This window comes from Xenopus laevis, chromosome 3S (assembly GCF_017654675.1).
Source record: "Xenopus laevis strain J_2021 chromosome 3S, Xenopus_laevis_v10.1, whole genome shotgun sequence".
Classification (NCBI taxonomy): domain Eukaryota; kingdom Metazoa; phylum Chordata; class Amphibia; order Anura; family Pipidae; genus Xenopus; species Xenopus laevis.
In genome coordinates, this window is record NC_054376.1 from 83,935,840 (window position 1) to 83,956,710 (window position 20,871).

At 35.6% G+C, this 20,871-nt stretch overlaps 1 protein-coding gene across 1 annotated transcript in view; it reads right to left on the reverse strand.

Annotated features, from left to right (window-relative positions):
* Positions 1 to 20,871, reverse strand: part of nell2.S (neural EGFL like 2 S homeolog) — a 132,198-nt gene that overhangs the window by 23,017 nt on the left and 88,310 nt on the right. The window contains exons 13-15 of the mRNA XM_018255905.2: positions 19,145 to 19,270; positions 13,419 to 13,541; positions 12,265 to 12,360 (exon numbers count right to left, since the gene is read on the reverse strand). Of these exons, the coding sequence (XP_018111394.1) occupies positions 12,265 to 12,360; positions 13,419 to 13,541; positions 19,145 to 19,270 (345 nt within the window). The remainder of the gene's footprint in view (positions 1 to 12,264; positions 12,361 to 13,418; positions 13,542 to 19,144; positions 19,271 to 20,871) is intronic.

Here is a 20,871-nt window from a genome sequence, read left to right on the forward strand (position 1 = left end):
TGCTGTCTTAGATATAATCAAGTACAAGGTGCAGCCTTATTATTAAAGTGAAAAGCAAAATCATAAAAAAATTAAGAAGTATTTGTTTAAATGGCAATGCCTTATTTTAGAGCATTCTAATTAATGGGTTTCTGGATAACAGAATACCATACCTGGAATAGCTGCATAATAGATTGGGATGTATTCAGATCAACTGTGTTGAACATATATAGAATAGTTTTATCATGAAATTAAAATGTATGCTGGCTTACATATAATCAAGTACAAAGTTCGGCCTAATTATTAAAGAGAAAAACAAAATCATAAAAAAATTAAAAAGCGTTTGTTGAAATGGCAATGCCTTATTTTGGAGCATCCTGATTAATGGGTTTCTGGATAACAGAATACCATAGCTGCATAAAAGAATAAGATGTATTCAGAGCATCTGTGGTTAAAATATATAGAACCATTTCAAACTATACCTATTTTATTTCCAAAAATTCATGAAATTACATATTGTAAATGCTTATGTGTTTTTATTGTAGATAATCCTGCTATACCGATGAACATGTGAAGGTTTACAATAAAGGCCAATGCTTTTTAACAATTCATTATTTCCTAGACTTTGATTTTAAAGTCAATTTGTGCAAAAGTCCATTTATGCTACTGTACCTTTATTTTACAACTGAAATGGTAGATTGTTTACGAGTAAATCAAATGTTATTACTTACCAAATTATTTAGTTTCTAAAAATTATAAACCCACAGAATGTTTCGAACAGTTCACTAACTGCTACAGTGAACCAAAAGAAACCTTCATTCAGAACTGCCATTGGCAGGTAAAAGAGCAATCTTTGATATGGGACACTATACATGCTCTACTGAAGCTGGTCATCAGCCAACTTAGCCCAGGTCACCAGATGAGTGGGGTGGAGAGGGGTTGGCATTTACCCGGGGCTGGTTCAAAGCTATCAGTGGCAAACAACGCCATAGGCCAATGTGGCTTCATCTCGCAGCATAGGCTAATGTAGTTTATGTTTACTGTGTAGATGCAGAGTGCTTGAATTAGATCCATATATGATGGTGATAGTTGAGTATCATTACCACATAAAAGGAAACTTGGTATAGTTACATAGTTAAATCGGGTTGAAAAAAGACCAATGTCCAACTCCTCCAAATGAAATCCAGCATACATACACACACTCAACTCCGACCCCTCCATTCACTCACATAACTAAATATAACTATAGCTATACTAACTATAGATCTTAGTATCACAATAGTCTTGGATTTTACACTTGTCCAATGCTCTTAAAAGCATTAACAGAATCAGCCATCTCAAAATCACCCGGCAGTGCATTCCACAACCTCACTGTCCTGACTGTGAAGAACCACCTATTTTGCTTCAAATGAAAGTTAATTTCCTCTAGTCTGAAGGGATGGCCTCTCGTGTGGTGATCGTCTTTATTGGTAAAAAGGTCCCCTGCTATTTCTCTATAATGTTCTCTAATGTACTTGTAAAGTGTAATCATGTCCCCTCGCGAGCGTCTTTTTTCCAGAGAAAACAACCCCAACCTTGACAGTCCACCCTCATAACTGTCTTAACAGTTTAGTTGTATATTTCTACACTCTCTCCAGCTCATTTATATCCCTCTTAATGACTGTAGCCCAAAACTGCACTGCATACTCCAGATGAGGCCTTACCAGGGACCTATAAAGAGGCAAAATGTATGTGTTTATCGCTTGAGTTTATGCCCTTCTTTATGCAGGACAGTACCTTATTTGCTTTAGTAGCCACAGAATGACACTGCCCAGAATTAGACAACTTGTTATCCTTCTGAATTAACAAAACTCCCAACACACTGCCATTTAGTGTATTATTATTTTTGCCAAAGTGCATAACCTTGCATTTATCAACATTGAACCTCATTTTCCAGTTTGCTGCCCAGTTTAGACAAATCACTCTGCAAAGTGGCAGCATCCTGCATGGAACCTATAGTTCTACACAATTTTGTATCATCAGCAAAGATTTGAAAAGCAAATGATGAAGTACAGAGCATCCCGCATGGAACCTATAGTTCTGCACAATTTAGTATCATCTGCAAAAATAGAAACAGTACTTTCAATGCCCACCTCCAGGTCATTAATAAACAAGTTGAAAAGCAAGTGACCTAGTACAGAGCCATGCGGTACACCACTAACAACACTGGTCTAATTAGAAAATGTTCCATTTACCTCTGCTCTTTGTAATCCATCTTTTAGCCAGTTCTAGATCCAGGTACAAAACCTATGTTCCAGGCAAACATTCCTTTTAAACAGTAGCCTTCTGTGTGGCACTGTATCAAATGCTTTACTGTGTGGCACTGTATCAAATGCTTTAGCAAAGTCTAAATAGATCACATCCACTGCAATCCCAGAATTGAGGTCCCTGATAACCTTCTCATAAAAAGAAATTAAATTAGTCTAAAACCATGCTGGCACAAACTCATTTGCAATGAAGTCAAGTATCTTTTCCCTTAATACACCTTCGAAAAGCTTTCCACTGATGCCACATTAACCGGCCTATAGTTTTGAGGCTGAGAACGGGATCCTTTTTTGAATAGAGGCACCACATTAGCAATTCTCCAGTCTCTCGACACTATGCCAGACCTCCATGAATCCTGAAAAATTAAGTAAAAACAATTTTGGCAATTACAGAGCTAAGCTCACTAAGTACCCTGGGATGAATACCATATGGCCCCAGGCATTTGTTTATCTTAACATGTTTTAGTCTCTTTTGAATTTCCTTGTGCATGAACCATGCATCGTTAGTTGTATTTCTAGAATTGGGACTATTAGGAAGGCAACCTTCATTAAAGGGCTGTTCACTTTCAAACACCTTTTCAGTTCAGTTGGTTTCAAATAGTTCACCAGAAATAAAGACCTTTCCCAATTACTTTGTATCTTGAATTTGTGCCCGATTTTCTAATATTGAAGTATTAAATTTTATTTATAAAGTATTTACTTTACTCTGGTAGGAAGAGGAAGAGTTTAACTGTTCTAAAATGATACAATCAGTTGATACATTTGTAATCTTTAGTCCTGATGAGCAGAATCCCTGAGTTTCATTAAAGACAGCCATTAGAATTGATACAATAATTGCTAATATTTCACAGATGCTACTGAAAAATCAACTAATTTTATCAACTAAATGTAGCAAATTGTAATAGAATAATAAGAATTCTCCTGGATCACTGAGCTGCCAGTAACATTAAACTTTAAACTACATTTTTGAGAGAACAGTAAAAAAGAAGGAAAGCAATTGAAAAAAACTGTTAGTGGTGAATATTATGAAAACAGGAAAACTGGAAAAAGGGTTTGGAAGGTGAACAACCCCTTTAACTGGTTCCTCATTAGTGCAGACGGATTAAAAAATAACAGTCCAGAATTTCTGATTTTTTCTGTTCTCATCAATCAGCTGACCCCCCCCCCTGATATTAAGGGTCCCATTCCTTCTTGCTTAATTTTTTTATTTACATATTTAAAAAATAATTTTGGATTCATATTACTCCTAGTGCAATACCCTTTTCCACTTCAATGTTAGCTTGTCTGATAGCTTTTTTATATGATTTATTGGCCTCCTTGTACCTGATAAACGTTTCAGCTGTCCCAGCTAAAGTGAAAGCCTTAAAAGCATGTTTTACTTACCCCTTACCTCAACACCAACACTTCTATTGAACCACAAAGGTTTTGTTTTTCAACAAAGTTCCCCTTACAAGGGGAATATACTGACATGTATAGTTTGTGCAAGGTTTACCTCCATATAATATGTATATATGTATGTACATATAATATGTATGTATAATATGCTTTTTATTCATTCATATCTTTGTCCACTGGAGCTTCAAAACACAAATATATAATATTTTGTTTTATTTTCTTTAGGAGCCAACATACCAGCATGGTTATTAACAGTGCAAAGAACTCAAAGTACTTCTAGTTTTATAGTTGATTGAAGCTGCTGTGTTACATATTACTAGTGATTATCCTTAGTAATGAAGAAAATATTTTAATTCACTATGATTCTCAGTGTATATCTGATATATTTTCTCTGCATCTTCATATCACTTTTGAAAATAATATATACATTTTTAAAGAACAGGGATTCAATGTTCTCTTTTCTAAAACATCATGTTCCAATATTTTTCTATCTATAGCCTGGGTTTCATTCTCAAGGTCAGAATTTCTCAGATACAATGAAATACACTTGCTTTGCATTGACTTGCTTCACTGGAGCCGTCACTATGTCGCTATGTTCAGAAATCAGTACTGATATGGCTTTGACAAGACTATTTTTACTTATTTTGTGCTATATCAATTATTAAAGTATTACTAGTGAAACTTGGATGTTATGTCACTCTAATACATATTAGTTCATTAAAGCATGCAGTCTTGGACACAGAGCAATGCATTAGGGGTATTTTTTTTCCTCTACCCAACAGTTTTCCGGAAAGTGAAGATTTACATCTGCTAAATGGCTTCAGTGCTAAATGAATTAGACGGACTATCAGAGAGGATTGAGTTATGCCCTTCCATAGACATTGTATTGTATTTGGACTTTCCTTGTCCTTTAAACAATTGGATTGTTATATCTCTAAATGCTCCATATGATAAACATATGCAAAGAATCTTAACATAAGCACATTGCATGATATAAAAAAAATATATTACTTTTCTGAGAGCACAAATTAAATGGTTTGCACAGTTCCCTGGGATTAAGACCATATACAGTAAAAGAAAAAGCAGAATTAGAACACTGCAAAGGATGGTTGGTTAGCAACTATGCCCTGACTTAAAGTGGCCATAGAAGTTGGCCCTTGACACTTAGGGGCAGATTTATCAAGTGTCAAATTGAAAATTTGAATTTTAAAGTTTTTTTATGGTCAAAACTGGCAAATTCGACTAGGGAGCTATCCAAATTAGAGTTTTTTAAAAAATTTCAATTAGATTTATCATACTCTGGTCCTTTAAGAACTCACCTAAAAGCCGCCGAATTGCTGTTTAGGTCAATGGGAGACGTCCAGAGATCAATTCTGAATTGTTTGCAGCCTTCCTGGGATTCAAGTTTTTTTCAGAGAAAAAACTTGAATCGAGTTATTAAAACTCAAATCAAATTTGATTCAAATTCGATTCGAGTTTTCGGGTCGATCCTATTCGCCTGAGTTTAAAAAATTTGATTTTAATAATGCATTTCGATTGGTTGAATTTTGAGTTCACAGTAGATTATGGGAGTTTTAAAAAAACTCACATGAATTCGAAATTCGACCCTTGATAAATCTGCTCTAAGTGGTTATAGAAGATGGCCCCTGATTTAAAGTGACCATTGGCTACAGTCAATCAATTAAAGTAATATTGTATTATATTGTAGAGAAATCAATTAAAGCTCTCTTTAGGTTGCGGAAGGAAAGGGGGTCCTTGTCAGGGCTCTGAAGAGCAAAGCGTGCTCTTCTCAGGGCACGGAAAGCCAAACGGATTCCTTCTCAGGACTCAGCAGTTCAGAGATCATTAGCTGTGTTATTTGAGTGAAGTTGCTCCTGATTGGCAGGCTACCAATATAACTGCATTTTAAAGGTATAGTGTCCTGCCAAATAAACACATCAACCGTCCCACTGTGTATGTGTATTGTGGATCAGAGAAGTTCCCAGGGAGGGGTATTACAGTTCAGCCTGTCGTGACCTTGGGTGGAGGCACGCCATATTAAAGTGAACCTGCTCTCCCATATAGTGGAGGCACAGGGCTCCTGTAGCGCCACACGCAAATAAATGCATGCTAGATCTCATGCAGTAGCAGAATTGGGCTATATAAGATAACAGGTCCCTTGAGAAAAGTTAGACTCACAGCTTAAAGGGCAATTCACATTCATTAGCAAAACTGTAACAACTGACAAAAAAAACTACAGAAATATGTTCAAAATTTCTTAACCTGCCAAATTTTGTAAAATTAATATTGTAATTTAGGGGTGTGGCCACAAAAATGGGTGTGGTCAAAATGGCAACTTTTTTGTCCCTCTTTTTATTTCCAAAATGTTGGGAGGTATGATATATAGGAGTTGGATTTTACTCTAAGATATACTGGAAATGTATCCACAAATATAGGAGAATGCCTACCATTTGTTTCACTCTGCAATACATTGTCACCTATATTTTTTTTGCAGACGTTTCAGCTGGGCAGAGCTTTAACAGCAGCATGGTGGTCCCCTGAGGTCAGGTTCTCTTGTGGGTCCCAAGTATCCAAGTCCAAAATGCAGCATACGTTATAACTGTGCTAGAGAACACAGTTGCTGGCAAATGGTGTGTGTGAATGGAAATATGATTTTGTGCATTCCAGTTTTGTATTCTGTTTTTCTGACTGGTGGAGGTATAATATATGAGTCATAGTTTATAAGAGCTTTCCTACACTGAGGCTAGCATAGCAGGCAGAGAAATGGTATTTACTGTGTGTTTATATTACTTATGGCCATTTTAACAACACAGATATTTATAGGTTATTTATAGTATCTGTCAAGTCCTGTACAAATTATGTTTGTAATAAAATTCATCCCTGCCAGAAGGTATAAATTAGATGAAGAAAAGGTCAACGGATGCTCAATCTATAGAAGCAAAAACATCTTGCATTTTTATTATGCAATAAATGGAAACGGCTTTCTTCATATTTGTGTGATAAAGCAAAAAAAAACAAAAAAATAGCAAAACTTATGCAAGTGCCTTTGATGTGTTTTTCAAAGGAATCATTTGTTAATGCAAATATCACATAAAATAGGATTTAATTTGTAAGGTAGTTCTCATCTGAAGCTCAAGATCAAAGCAGGATACCATACTCATAACACAACCTCTAACAGGAAAGCAAAGTAACAAACTGACTGATAAAGCACATTTTATGTATATGTAATTATATTGACAAAGCTCAATGATTAGCTTACCGTTTGTACATTTAGAAGTCATTAATAGTTATCTTTTCTTAGCTGGCACTTAGTATAACTCTTAAACAGAGAGTGGAACTGTGGGACACAAAATAGGAGCATTTGCTGAGCATTTCCACATCTCCAACTGATACCATGCGGGAAAACTCATAAAAAAGTGCAAAACTTGTTCCAGGTCTACTAGCCAACTGGCACCAAACACATAAGGGCAAATTCATTAAAGGGCGAATTTACGCCACACTCTGCTCCACTTTGCCAGGATCAAGTTCGGTATCACTACGCTAATTCCCTAAAATACGAAGTTGCGTCTCAAGGAAGCAAAATAAAGACAAAAGAGATTGTCCTAGACATGAGCCCACCCTAAAACAAATGTGGCATAACCCTCAAATGGTTAAAAAAATATTAAAATAATTTTTTTTAATAATTAAAACTTTTATAGACAATCACCCTTTAAAATACCAGCGTTTTTTTTTTTTAATTTTTATAACTTTTTGGAATACAGGATATGATGTCACTGACTTAAGATTGAGGAGGATGCAGTTTCATCTTATCAGTTTGCCAGGTCTAAGCTGGCGAAGGAAACTCTGGCGACAGATTTGCTCTTTAATGAATTTGCAGTGTAATGATCGTTTGACCTGACTGAAAATGAGCCTGTCGAAAGGGATCGAAACTACACTAGCGACGGTCTCTTTCGCTAGAGAAGTGTCCTCTACACCTGTTAGTATATTAGCGATGTCCCTGCGGATGGGATTTCTGGTGAATTTTCGCTATCGACGGACACTTCGCTAGTGGTACTTCAGCAATGAGAGCAAAATGTCGCTAGAGATCTTGCGCTCAAGTTAATTTGCATATGGCAGGAAATTTAAATGAATAGTTCAGTGTGAAAATAAAAACTGGGTAAATAAATAGGCTGTGCAAAATAAAAAATGTTTCTAATATAGTTAGTTAGCCAAAAATGTAATATATAAAGGCTGGAGTGAACAGATGTCTAATAAAACAGCCAGAATCCAACTTCCTGCTTTTCAGCTCTATAGTCAGCGACTTGAAGGGGGGCCACATGGTACATTTCTGTTCAGTGAGTTTGCAATTGACCCTCAGCATTCAGCTCAGATTCAAAAGCAGCAGATTTGACCCATGTGCCCCCCCCCCCCAAGTCTCTGATTGTTTACTGGCTGGTAGCCAGGGTAACCAGTCAGTGTAAACCAAGAGAGCTGAAAAGCAGGAAGTAGTGTTCTGACTGACAAGTTATACATCAAATCACAACAGCCTTTATACATTACATTTTTGGCTAACTAACTATATTAGAAACATTTTTTATTTTGCACAGCCTATCTATTTACCCAGTTTTTATTTTTACACTGAACAATTCTTTTAAAGTTCTACGAGCAAATACTTTACATTTACACTGTTTATTACACATGTCCAGGGAACCTTAATAAAGACAATATAGTTGTTATAATGCCCTACACATGAGCCCAATGTGAAGTAAATGTTCTATATGTTAGAAAATGTATGGAGATAAACGGTTACAAAAAAATTTTTTTAAGGACTTTTGCATCCTATCACTTTGAAAAAAGGAAAAGTCGCCAACGTTTTTTGAACTTTGATGCATTTTCCACTCAGAATATGATTGGACAGAAGATTGAGGAATATCTATGTACTCCATTTCACTTCACCTGATCTGAGCTGGCGATATTTTAGTGAATTTGCGGAGTAACGTCCATTCGTCAGAGCGAATTGTCATCTGAACATGAATGAACACTAGCAAATTGATGCCTGCACCTGTTAGTGAATTGGCGATGTCCCTGCAGGTGGCAACGCTGTCGAAAAGTCACTTCGTCCTTTAGTGAATCTGCACCTAGTACTTCATGTATATGAGAAGTCTGTGTATGTGTCTACAATTGTTGTAGCAAATTACTTCAAATAAGAATTATTGGTTGTGCCTACTTTGTGTTAGCAGAGAGCTGATCTGAACTGCATGTGCAGCTTCTTTGAAGGTGAAGAAGGACACAACAACTTCTGTGTGAACTGTAACTCAGTTGCTTTATAGCACTCAGCTTAAACACTTCAGTACAACTTTCATAGAGAGAATACACTCAGGAAGAGGAAGAAGAAAATCAAACAGGGTTACATGTCAAACATGACATCACATTGCTAAGCAACAATAGACCAGGACTGGACTGGGAGTCAAAATAGGCCCCGGTAGAGTCCTGCGCGGGTCAATTTTTTGGAACCTGTACCTGACCCATACCCTCAACCTGCAATCTGCAACCTGGACCCGCAACCCGCATTCTTACCCGCTTGGACCCTCTACCCGACCCACAAGTACCTTATCCGCAACCCGGACCCGCGACATGCTGACCATCAAAAATCAGGAAGTGACATCATCAGAAGTAGGCGTGATCATAAAAAAGGAGTATAAATCACTATTGAGAAGACCCGCGGCCCGTGACCCGTAAACCTGCAGAACCGCCGACCTGCATCTATACCTGCACCCGGAACTTCTACCCGCAACCCGCAGGGTACCGCAGGTTTTTGCGGGTAACTGCAATAGACCCTCCCTGCATTAAGTAACACACACTGAAACAATCTCTGTCTGTTGTATTCCAACACTTTGCTTCCAAACTGCCCCTTCTGTCAACCACTTTGCTCCCTGCCAAGTAGCATAAGCTCACTAGTAGTGATGGGCGAATTTATTCGCCAGGCGCAAATTCGCGGCGAATTTGCGCGATTCGCCGCCAGCGAATAAATTCGCGAAACGCCCGCGAAATTTCGCGGCAAAAATTTGCGTTGGCGTCAAAAAACGGGCGTCGGCGTAAAAAAAACGGGCGCCGGCGTTGTTTCGCAAATTTTTCGGGCGAAGCGAAACGGAGCAAATTCGCCCATCACTACTCACTAGCAGTGTTTTCCCTTCTATACTTTTTTTTTACCCAAAAGGCACTTTATTCCTTCACATAAAGGTATACTGATCAATGTATCACAACTTATCTGCATTTATTAGAACAGCATTGTTTGGTAACATACCCTTTGGGCATTCCTGCTGTTCAGAAAGATTAATAAACAGCTGTGAGCAGAAGGAGAAGCAAATATAAAGCAATAAACATTACTTTTTAAACAAAATGTTTCATCCAGATCTAATATGTTTTTTTGTGAGCTGTTCTGCATCTGTCTTTAAACACCATTATAAACAGTGGTACTTGAAATGTAACTGAACATAGAGGAATCACAGTACATAAATTTAAAAAAGCAGCACTTAAATGGCATGACTTAGACTGCATTTTATACACTGCCAAATTTGCAGATTTATAGAAAAACTCCCTGAAGTAACAGTTTGTGTATCGGATTAATAATACAACACAAATACAGTTGAAGAATTCTAGCTAAGCATAAAAAGAAGCAACCAAGGAACAATATAAAGCCCACAAAATTAAATATTAATAAAAATGTATTCTTCCTGGCAAAGCAAAATAAAGCATAAAGCAAAATAAAGCATAAAGCAAAATAAAGCATAGCGTGAAGATAAACAAGGTACATTACTATACAACTAAAAATATAAATTCACTGTTCTTTTGCTAGTATGCAACCATAATGCATTCAGTAAAATGCATGCTCTCTTCCTCTTCTAGATACTTCTTTCAATAACACTTTTACAAATAATTTTAAAAACTTAGGGGCAGATTTATCAATGGTCGAATTTCGAAGTGAAAAATACTTCAAAATTCGACCATCTAATAGAATCATTCGAATTCGTAGTTGAAGAATTTTATTCATCGTACGATCGTATTCCGATCGTAGTACGATCGTACGATTTTCCTACGATACCCAAAAACTTAGAAATATGCTGATCTGATGTTGATCAGAGAGGGATCCTGCATGTAAAAACTGACTAAACCAGCACCACATATGCATATGTGTTAAAAAAAAGGAGTGAGAATAATCGAACAGACACTGAATTCAGAGTGTTCTGATTGTTTTCTGAAAGGGTATGTGCTTTCATACAAAGAATCTAATTCACCAGGCCATATAAGCCTGTGGAGATTAATTTAGAAAGCTCTGAACATATAGCTCTTAATTATAAATTATAATAATTATATATAAATTATAATAAAAGAGGAGGATACATTTCTCATCCCAAATACAAAAAGATACAAAAATTTGTCTTTAAAAAGTCATCCACTTATCTAACTGGACAAACACTCCTTACATAAGAAGGATCATTTACAAAGTGCATTGCGCAATGTGCTAGTTGCCATGTTTTTATCCACAATGCAGCTGTTTCCCTACAATTCCACCATAACTGTGCATGTGAGTGAATTTGCACCCCCCACAATTGCACTATAGATATATTTTTCAAAATGCATCCTTTAATAGTGCTGCCCCAGCAGACTTCTGCACTGAAATCCATTTTTCAAAAGAGCAAACAGATATTTTTTATTTCATTTTGAAATCTGACATGGGGCTAGACATATTGTTAGTTTCCCAGGTGCCTCCAGTCATGGGACTTGTGCTCTGATAAACTTCAGTCACTCTTTACTGCTGTACTGTAAGTGACCCCCAGCAGCCCCTCAGTAGAACAACGGGAAGCTAACCAGACAGCTCCCTGGTAAATATAAGAACAGCACTCAATAGTAAAAATCCATGTCCCACTGCGACTCCTTCAGTTACATTGAGTAGGGGAAACAATAGCCTGTCAGAAAGCAGTTTCATAGTGCAGCACTAGCTCTTTCTGAAAGCACATGACCAGGCAAAATGACCTGAGATGGCTGCCTACACACCAATATTACAACTACAAAAAAAAACACTTGTTAGGTAAGATATACAATTTAACATGCTACAGTGATTTTCTGCAGTATAAACAATGTAATTTAAAAATAAAAATTACACCAATAAAAATCGACAGTATCATTTTAAACATGTGCAGTTACCATTGTTTTACCCATGAATATTGGAGCCTTGCACATCAGATGCAGTTGTTGACATGGCATCAGGTACTGACTCATCTAGTAGAGGAAACCCTAGACTGGCAGAGTTCCCCTGCATCAATAGTTGAACTTGTGAACTATTCATTAGACATATAGGATGGATATGTGTACTTGGTGCAAATACATGCAAGGAGTTTGCATGTAGTATTGTTTGCATGTATTGTGACAGCAGCTGAGGCTGCAATTTTAAACGAGTCCTATATACTTAAGTAGCATCGAGTAATTAGTAGTATATGGAAGACCTAAGTAAAATTGCATCACATACTGTAGGTCAACCAAGTTGCCCAAGTATATAATCGTTTTGTGTTAATTGCTCAGACCTTTATGCACATCCCAATCTCCTTACCTGCTTCACATCCTGGTCCTGTAAAGCCTTGTGGGCATGCACAAATATTAGGAGCTATGCAGGTGCCCCCATTTCTGCAGCCGTCCGTGCAGAAAGCTTCAGCAAGAGAAATAAAGACACAACTGTTAATGTCTATTATTTAACCATATCTTCGTTTTTTGGCATTTTAATATTTGTTTTTAGTAAACTATCAACATGATACCACTTTAAATACTAAAGGGGTAATGTAATAAATGGTCTTGATACTGTCTAGTAACCCATAGCAACCAATTAGGAGGTAGCATTTACTGGTCAGCTGCTGGGAAATGTAAGACTTTTTATTAACTTACACTGTAATTGTTTTATTTAGGAAATGTGTTATACAGTATATGTGGAGATGCAATCTTAGCAGGGCCTCTTATTTAACTTTGATTCTCATGCTGTACTAACCATGTCAAAGCTGCTCTTTGTAGTTTGGAATACACTTTCAAATACATTTTTGGACAGACATTCTTGACAAAAAAATACATTGTTACTTGGAATGAACAATCACACAGAAAAAGAGGAATTAAGAAGGACATTGAAAAGGTGGGTTTAGGTGCAAGATCAAATATAAATAAATTGTCTCAAAGAGTGTTCTTCACAAACTCACAGGGGGTTATTTATTAAAGTCCGAAAGCTAGTTTTTTTTACTATAAAATCCAAATTCTTAGTGGGAAAAAAATAATTTTTCAAGATTTATTATACCCCGAGCATGCAAAAAGTCAGAATCTGAAAAAACGCCATCTTCAACTTGTCGAGGTCCTGTAGAATTCAATGGCAGAGGTCCTATTTGCAATTTGAAGATATTATGGTCTGCGCTGGGTTTCATGTGATAATCCAAACATTTCGGGCTTTTCTGCGGATTCCTCCGATTTCATGGTTTGACTTTTCCGTTGTCAAATCAGAAATTTTTTCCGCGCGACAATACGAAAAAGTTGCTTTTTTGCCACAATCCAAAAAAGTCACGTTTTTTCCTGATCTGATTTTTTTGGTGTTTTTTAATGATTGATAAAGGTAAATCATGGATTCTAGTTTGGTCGGACTTTTTTTATTTAAAAAAATTTCAGAAAAATTGGATTTTGATAAATAATCCCCTCAAAGTAAACGATATGTGTACAGGTATATTAGCTTACCCTTGCAGACAGTGCCGTTCCCTGTATATCCAGGCTGGCAAACACAGTTGTGTCCTCCCACGGTGTTAAAACACATTGCATTTTCATCACAGCTATGCTGGTTGGTTGCACACTCGTTGTGCTCTGAAAAACATGGATCACTTTTTTTTTAGTAGAATGACAATTTACTTTTACTGCTAACAAAGTAAGGGGATTCCTAAACTGCTACTGTTGTATTTTTACATTAGTATAATTCGCCTGGTTCTTAAGTTGATAACAGGCAATACAAAATGTATGTCATTGAGTAGCAAGGAGGAGAAAAAATTTAAATAATTCACCATAACATTTCCAAAATGTAAATACTGTATATCGATTTTTGCCCACAAAATGGCAAGTTTTTTTCAGTTACGGTATATAAGGTCAGGCACTGGATTTGGCTGAATTCTACTAATAATTTCTTGGATTCAGCCTTGATCTTGATTGCAACAAAAATCTGATTATTTTTTCATTCATTTTAAAAAATTTGACTTTTTAAAAAATAAACTATACAAAAGTTAAAAAAATACACTGCCAATTGACATACACAAAAGATTGTCATATTTCATTTCCCACATTTACTCAATCGAACGTCTTTTTTTGATGAATAAAAATCAAAAACCTCATTTTGGAAAACTGAAATTCAAAAATAATAAAATTTTTATGCTGATATTTAAATTGAAGAAAAAAATCGAATTTTTATAAAACTGCTCCTCTCTTTACCAACGATTCAAACCCAGATTAAATAATGCAGTATATAATTCTCGTGTTCTGCTTTATATGTACTATTTAGAATGAATCTTTTTTTATGCTGTATATAAATGTATAAGAAAGAAAATAATTGTATTGAAAATAAAGAAAACACAGGAGGTATTTTGGAGGTACAATATCCTTATTCCAACACCAATTACCACTAACTACAAAAAAGATGAAGAGAACATAAAGATATCACAAAGGACAACTACAATTGATATAAATGATCTTGGACCAGCCTTCATTAGCCTTCATAAGAGCTAAAAGAAACACATTAGTTTAGCACCACAAGAGATCATCAAATAGGAATTACATTGTTACAATTATGTTGTGAAATCACAATTTATTAGGCCTCTGTACTCTGCATCTTTTACCTTAATGCTATTGAAATTATACTGATGTTTATTCCTCAACTGGGATTATTCCTCAGGAAAGCATCTGCAAAATGGATTATTGAAAGGCATACAGACTTGTATGTATCTGCCAGGGGGGATAAATGAAAGACTGGTTTCAAAAGTGATAAAGACTATTCTGTATATTTCAATATTCTGTTTGGCCTCTGTAAGGCACCTCCAGCCTTTCAAAAATACCACTAAGGGGTGACTGCAAGTGCAGTGTGCACCATGCAATTTTGGACAATTTGTCATGTTTTTCACCCACAATGCAACTTTATTCCCAAAATTCCAGCATCATTGTGGCCAAGCACAGGGTTGTGCCGGCCTCAATTAACCAGATATGTTAAAATGGGCACAACATCGCTTGCGGTTTGACACAAATCCAGTGCAAGTTGTGTTTAGCATTTCCAGAGTAGAGGTTGTGTCACTTACGAGACACTGAGTTCAAAATACCTTTTACATCTGATTTGCTGGTCACCTGTCAAAAAAAACTGCTGTGGGAAACCTGGAGCTACCACCAGAGCCAGGGTGGCAGTAGCTCCAGGGTTCCCCAATAGACGCAATCTTGCACCATTTATTAAAAGGACACGATGAATGCAATTAGCACCCATATGGAAGCACAGAAGTATGTTCGGACACAAATATGTCAATTCATTGTGTCAACAAGTGTTCTACATTGTGTCCATATAAGAGCACCTGCAGCTGTGGGTGTGATCATTTCATCAGTCATACCATAACCTGAGGAACAACCATATTTATACTAAAATAATAATTTAATAATTCCCAGATGTCTCCTTGTCCGATTCTGATATGTGATGCCTTCCCTAACCATTGGGATGATAGTTTACTTACTCTGCTCCCTTACTTGTCTGATTGTCTTTTTGCTTCATAAAGTCTGCATCATAAAGCCTAGGGCCTCACAAGTTTGTTGATAAGTACCATTGATTATGAAGCCTCCAGTACTTTATATATGCAAGCTTTAAGGTATTGAAATAACCCAACATAATAATTCCTCTGGTAGCAAATTAGTACCAAAGAGGTTAATTTAAAACAAGCTGATTAATATGTCAAGGAACTTTGTTTGCTGAGTGGTACTGTAAACGAAAATAATAAATGTGAGATTTTAAATATATATTATATCTATCTATCTATCTATCTATCTATCTATCTATCTATCTATCTATCTATCTATCTATCTATCTATCTATCTATATATATATATATATAGATATATATATATAGATATATATATATAGATATATATATATATAGGTATATATTAAGATAGCATTTTTGCAAACATGGTCTTCAGTATGTTAGAGGGTATATTATATCAATGTACTCCATTACCTATGCCCATATAATGAATGAATGATGACTGGAAAATTGCTGGTTGCAGTACAATTTGCTTGCAGACCATAAAAAGCATTTTTTAAAACAATGATCTCGTGGACTTATAAGTGCCTAGTAATAATAAATTCCATTTTTTTTTCTAATATTGTTGATGCTCACGCAAATACAGAACTTATTTTGACTTTTCAAAATATCAGAAAAATGTCCCTCGTCAATATTTATATTCATTAATCTAAAGACTACACACACATATCTGCCAATTTTTCTAGCATGAGACTCCTAATTTTTTTATGTGATTGGTGATATTGTTAATTTCTTCATCAACAGGACCCCTTACAGTGCATGAATCCCGTAGCCTGAGATTTATCAGCATGTGACAGATGGTTGGTCCCAAGTTCGTCACATCCAGTGGTCTATAACAAGGTAAATGACATCAATTACCATCTGTAATTACTGTGGCTTACAATTAATTCTCCCCAGTGGTTAAGGTTAGCAGTTTTTAATGGAGCTTGTCATACTAAAAATACCAAGTCAATGATTATTGCAAAATGTTGTTCAGTATAGAAATGCCGGAATGCAATTTTAATTAACTATTAGTGTACTTCTTCAAGTTTAATTGTCACCTGTTAGGAATACATTTCCTAATTAAAACATTAAGAAAAAAAACATGTTTTAATATCTCAATGATTAGACTGACTTTTTGCAGAGTTTATACTGTAGCTAGCACAGGACCTACATTTTCATCTACTTAATAAATTGTTCATAGCTCTGTTATATTAATGAAGAAGCTACTTTCTGGCTAATAATCTTAAAATTGAATGCAGAATAATCACTCATGGTGACAAATTTCAAATATTGCTGAACTACTCCATACAATGACTCAGTTGATGGGAGTAAGCAAGCTGGAGGTCTGTTACTGTGAGATGCAGGGTAAATGCTAATTTGTCGCTGTAGATATCGTGATGATAGCATTTTTAATTTATGCAGTATTGCTCTGAGATAAGCACCTGACCACATGTTGGAGCACAAATGAAAACCACTGCCTCATGGCCTTGGGCGAATTTATGAATCTATATAAACCTTAGGCATTAACCTATAATGATAAGGCTATACTCCCTGATTTTGTTTGCTTCTTAAACTTCATTTAGTTACAGGGGATCTGCTTCTTTAAGTTAGGATGCAATCAAATTTTCCTTCATTTAGTTCAAGGGGATCTGCTTCTTTATGTTAGGATGCAATCCCATTTTTTTTTTTGAATTCCATTGATATATTCAAACTTTTATAGAATCTTTATATTGCAGGTTCCTTAGTGACCCTGAACATTACTCTTGCTTTCTTAAATGTAAAGTACTTTACTTTGTTGGATGCACTATTACTTTCTGTACACAGTCATTCATTCCAGAAGTCAAGGTAGTAGTCAAATTGGCTATTCCACAGCTCTTGTGGACCTTGTTGAGTTGAAAATATTGCTCTATAATAACATAATATCCCAGCAGTTCTCAACAACGGTGCCTCCAGTTGCCTGATAACAATCTAGTGATGGCCAAAGCTTGGTATTACCTTCAACTTTTAATACTTTGCAGACACAAATCATCTGAGAAAATATTGATTTCAAATTTAAATCCTCTTAATTCTTTACATAATAATCCTTATTCAACAATTGCAATATTTGCTTGTCCATTGATAAAATAAATCTAAAGTCTTGCTTCTAAAAAACTTGCCCATGTGTTTCTCTTTCTGTTGTACCAGTGCACCTCAAAGCAGAAAGCCCGTAATGATCAAAGATTTAATCTTAAAAGTGATTAGTTAGCAATGCCTGTAGATATTTTTAATTGCGTTTCAGTAATTAGCTTCTGTGTATTTCATTACTCGCTTGATGAAATATTAAGATTCATTTGCCTATTTGCAAAATGTGAAATGCTGCATTAAGAGGACGTTATAGCCATGTTTGCCTGATATGATCTATTGACAGGTGAAATAACATGCCTCCAGTTAACACACACAAAGAAAATACAAAAACATAAGAATTGCAGTTCTTATGTTACAGTGTAAAGGGCTAAACACTTTTGATGACAATTTCACAAACTCTTACAGCCAAGTTTAACACAAAACGTGTATCTTCTATAAACAGTTTTTGGTTGATTTTTTTTAACCGTTTAATACTAAGTAGTATTTTTGAGATGTTTTTCTATTTACTCATATTATTTTGCTCTGATTTTTTAACAGTGGTTTATATATTGCAAAGTTCTACTTTGTAAAGGTTTCTAGCTACCCATCCACATTAATATCTGTCTGAAAGTACTATGTAAACATTATTGACATATAGTTCAGTGGATTTGCATACATTTGCATACTGTAAAAGATACTTTAGGGATATAATCAGAAGAGAAATATTCTGAAGTGTTTAATTCCCAAGTGAAATGTGCTCACATTTCCCACCATACCATATATCCAGCCAGGGATCTAAAGGTAGCCATCCAGAGCTCAACATGACTGCTTGAATACAAGCTATCATTTTAGACCCAGCAGAATGTTAGTAGTCACATCCTAGTAGTCTGCCTGACAATCTTGCCAATCCCACCTTCTACAGAGGAATGCATCACATGAAGTGATAAATAAATCTCTCATGTTTCGCTTTGCCAAAAAAATTGTGCAACTACACGAAAATTTGGGAAACACATTAAAGTCTATGGGTGACATTTTTGTTGCGCTGACTTTTTTGTCGCCAAGAGTCTATGGGTGATTTGATGGTGACATTTTTGTCTACTATGCAACATTTTTGTTTTCTGCACGACATTTTTGTCATGCACAAAAAAACATGTGGTGAAATTTTGGTGCCGCTCCGTCAAGCTTTCCGCCTGTGTCGAAACTCAGAAATTCACAATGGAACCATATATGACGAAAAAAATTCACTCATCACTAATCACATGAAGTGATACAAAAATGGGATACTATCTTACACATTAAAGAGAGTAATTGAAATTTTTAATTTTGATTTATAATCTTGTTATAATATTTTAGCTTCTTTATAATAGGTTATGAAAAGATAACGCTGCAACCTCCTGATCATAGAAATGGAAAGGAAAAGAATGCATATATTATTATTGTTATTGAAATAAGTAGAATTCTAAGAATTTAGCAACAAAAGACTTTTATGTTCTCGTGTGTGTTGAAATGACATATTCCCTTATATGATTTTATTTTCCTTACCTGTGCAAGAGTAATCATCAATTTTCAAATAGCCAGTTTGACAGACACACATGAAGGAGCCCGGAGTATTCACACAAACTGTATTTTCCCGACAGTAATGACGACCTTCAGTGCATTCATCAATATCTGTGAAGAGGTGAAAGTAAGAAGTATGAAACCTCCCTCTGCAGGGCACACAATGATAATTATCAATTTTTCATATGTCACTGAAGATCATCTCATAACATCTCATAAGTACTAAATATTGGGTCTACAAGTGAACTATCACAAGGTTAGATGGCATCCAAATAAAGGTTTACTAAACTAAAATATATCACTATATATAACAAAACTGGGTAGCCTTTTGTATTAAATGATTGGCCTACATTTTAACAAGTATATTAACGTTTAATAAAAATGGAGGCTGCCGGGCAATGCCACAACAAGGGTTGGGATAAGAGAATAAAGTAGCTGTCTTGGGAACACTGCTGTGAGATTTAAAAAGTCCATCAGGCAGCGTATTTCACTCTGTTCCTAATTCAGGTGTCTCTTTTATTAATAATAACCAGTCAATTGTATCTTCAGTTGCATTGAGAACTCAACTAATTGAAAAAGTTGAATGATAGATGGGTAAGATCCTTGATTATAGCAGATGGTTCTTTCCTGGACTGAGCCAAATCATGCAAGAGGTGGTTATGCATGAGATGATTCATGCATGAGATGGTTATACCTATGAGTATTTCTGATGTTTTTACTACTCTTTCTGCAGTGATGAAAAGAGTTGTAAAAGATTATTTAAAGCACACACTTTTCTTGCACAATGCTTGTTGATTTACAAGAGCACCAAATAACTATGAAAACTATTCTAAGGAAATAATAGATGCTACATCCTGCCAGGTGTCTTAATGAAACACATTGTTAAAGGCATACGGTTGTGTTTATTATGTTGTTGTTTTTAATATGATATATACTGTGTGAATTGCAAATAATACATTCTAGCATTTAAAATTGTATTCTCAGACAAACATTTTTTGACGCCCATAGACTTAAATGGGCGTCTGCGACATTTCACCGGCTGCGAATTTGGCGAAACGAAATGGGTCAAATTCGCCCATCCCTAATTGTAAGCCATGACAAGCAGACAGAGTCGTCTTAACTGCAACTGGTTTTGCCTGAGAGCAGTCATCCCTCCCAGAGTGAACCCTCTCTGTCTATATGCCATGGTATATACAGTATGCCTTAATAAAAGCTTGACATGACAAATATAATCCCATTTGCTAGTGCTTTGCTACCATCAAAAAGGAAATATTTGTCATATTTTATTTTGAGTGCTCCCTTTTTTTTCTAATTATTATCTAACTTACAGGCAGTTGCCATGGAAGATTTATTTTCCAGACCAATTTAAACTGAATGCTCAATTGAGTTGTTCACAGAACAATATCCTTGTAGGATACACTACCAACCCATTAAATACATTCTCAAGAACAATTTATTTAAAAAAAGATGAGTATGAAATAAGTTTAATTAAAACAAAAACTTCCAAACGTTACTATTCTTGAACTTCACTGCTTACTGTCTCAATAATTTAAATAATTTTCATATACTCCGGGTGAATTTCAAATGCTATCTTATGAGATATGGTTGTCTAATACATAAATACATTCCATGTTTATTCTGCTGTTTATATGGATCAAGCACTGATATCTGGAAGCTGAAAGTTTAAAAGCAGACCTATTCCAACATTATGA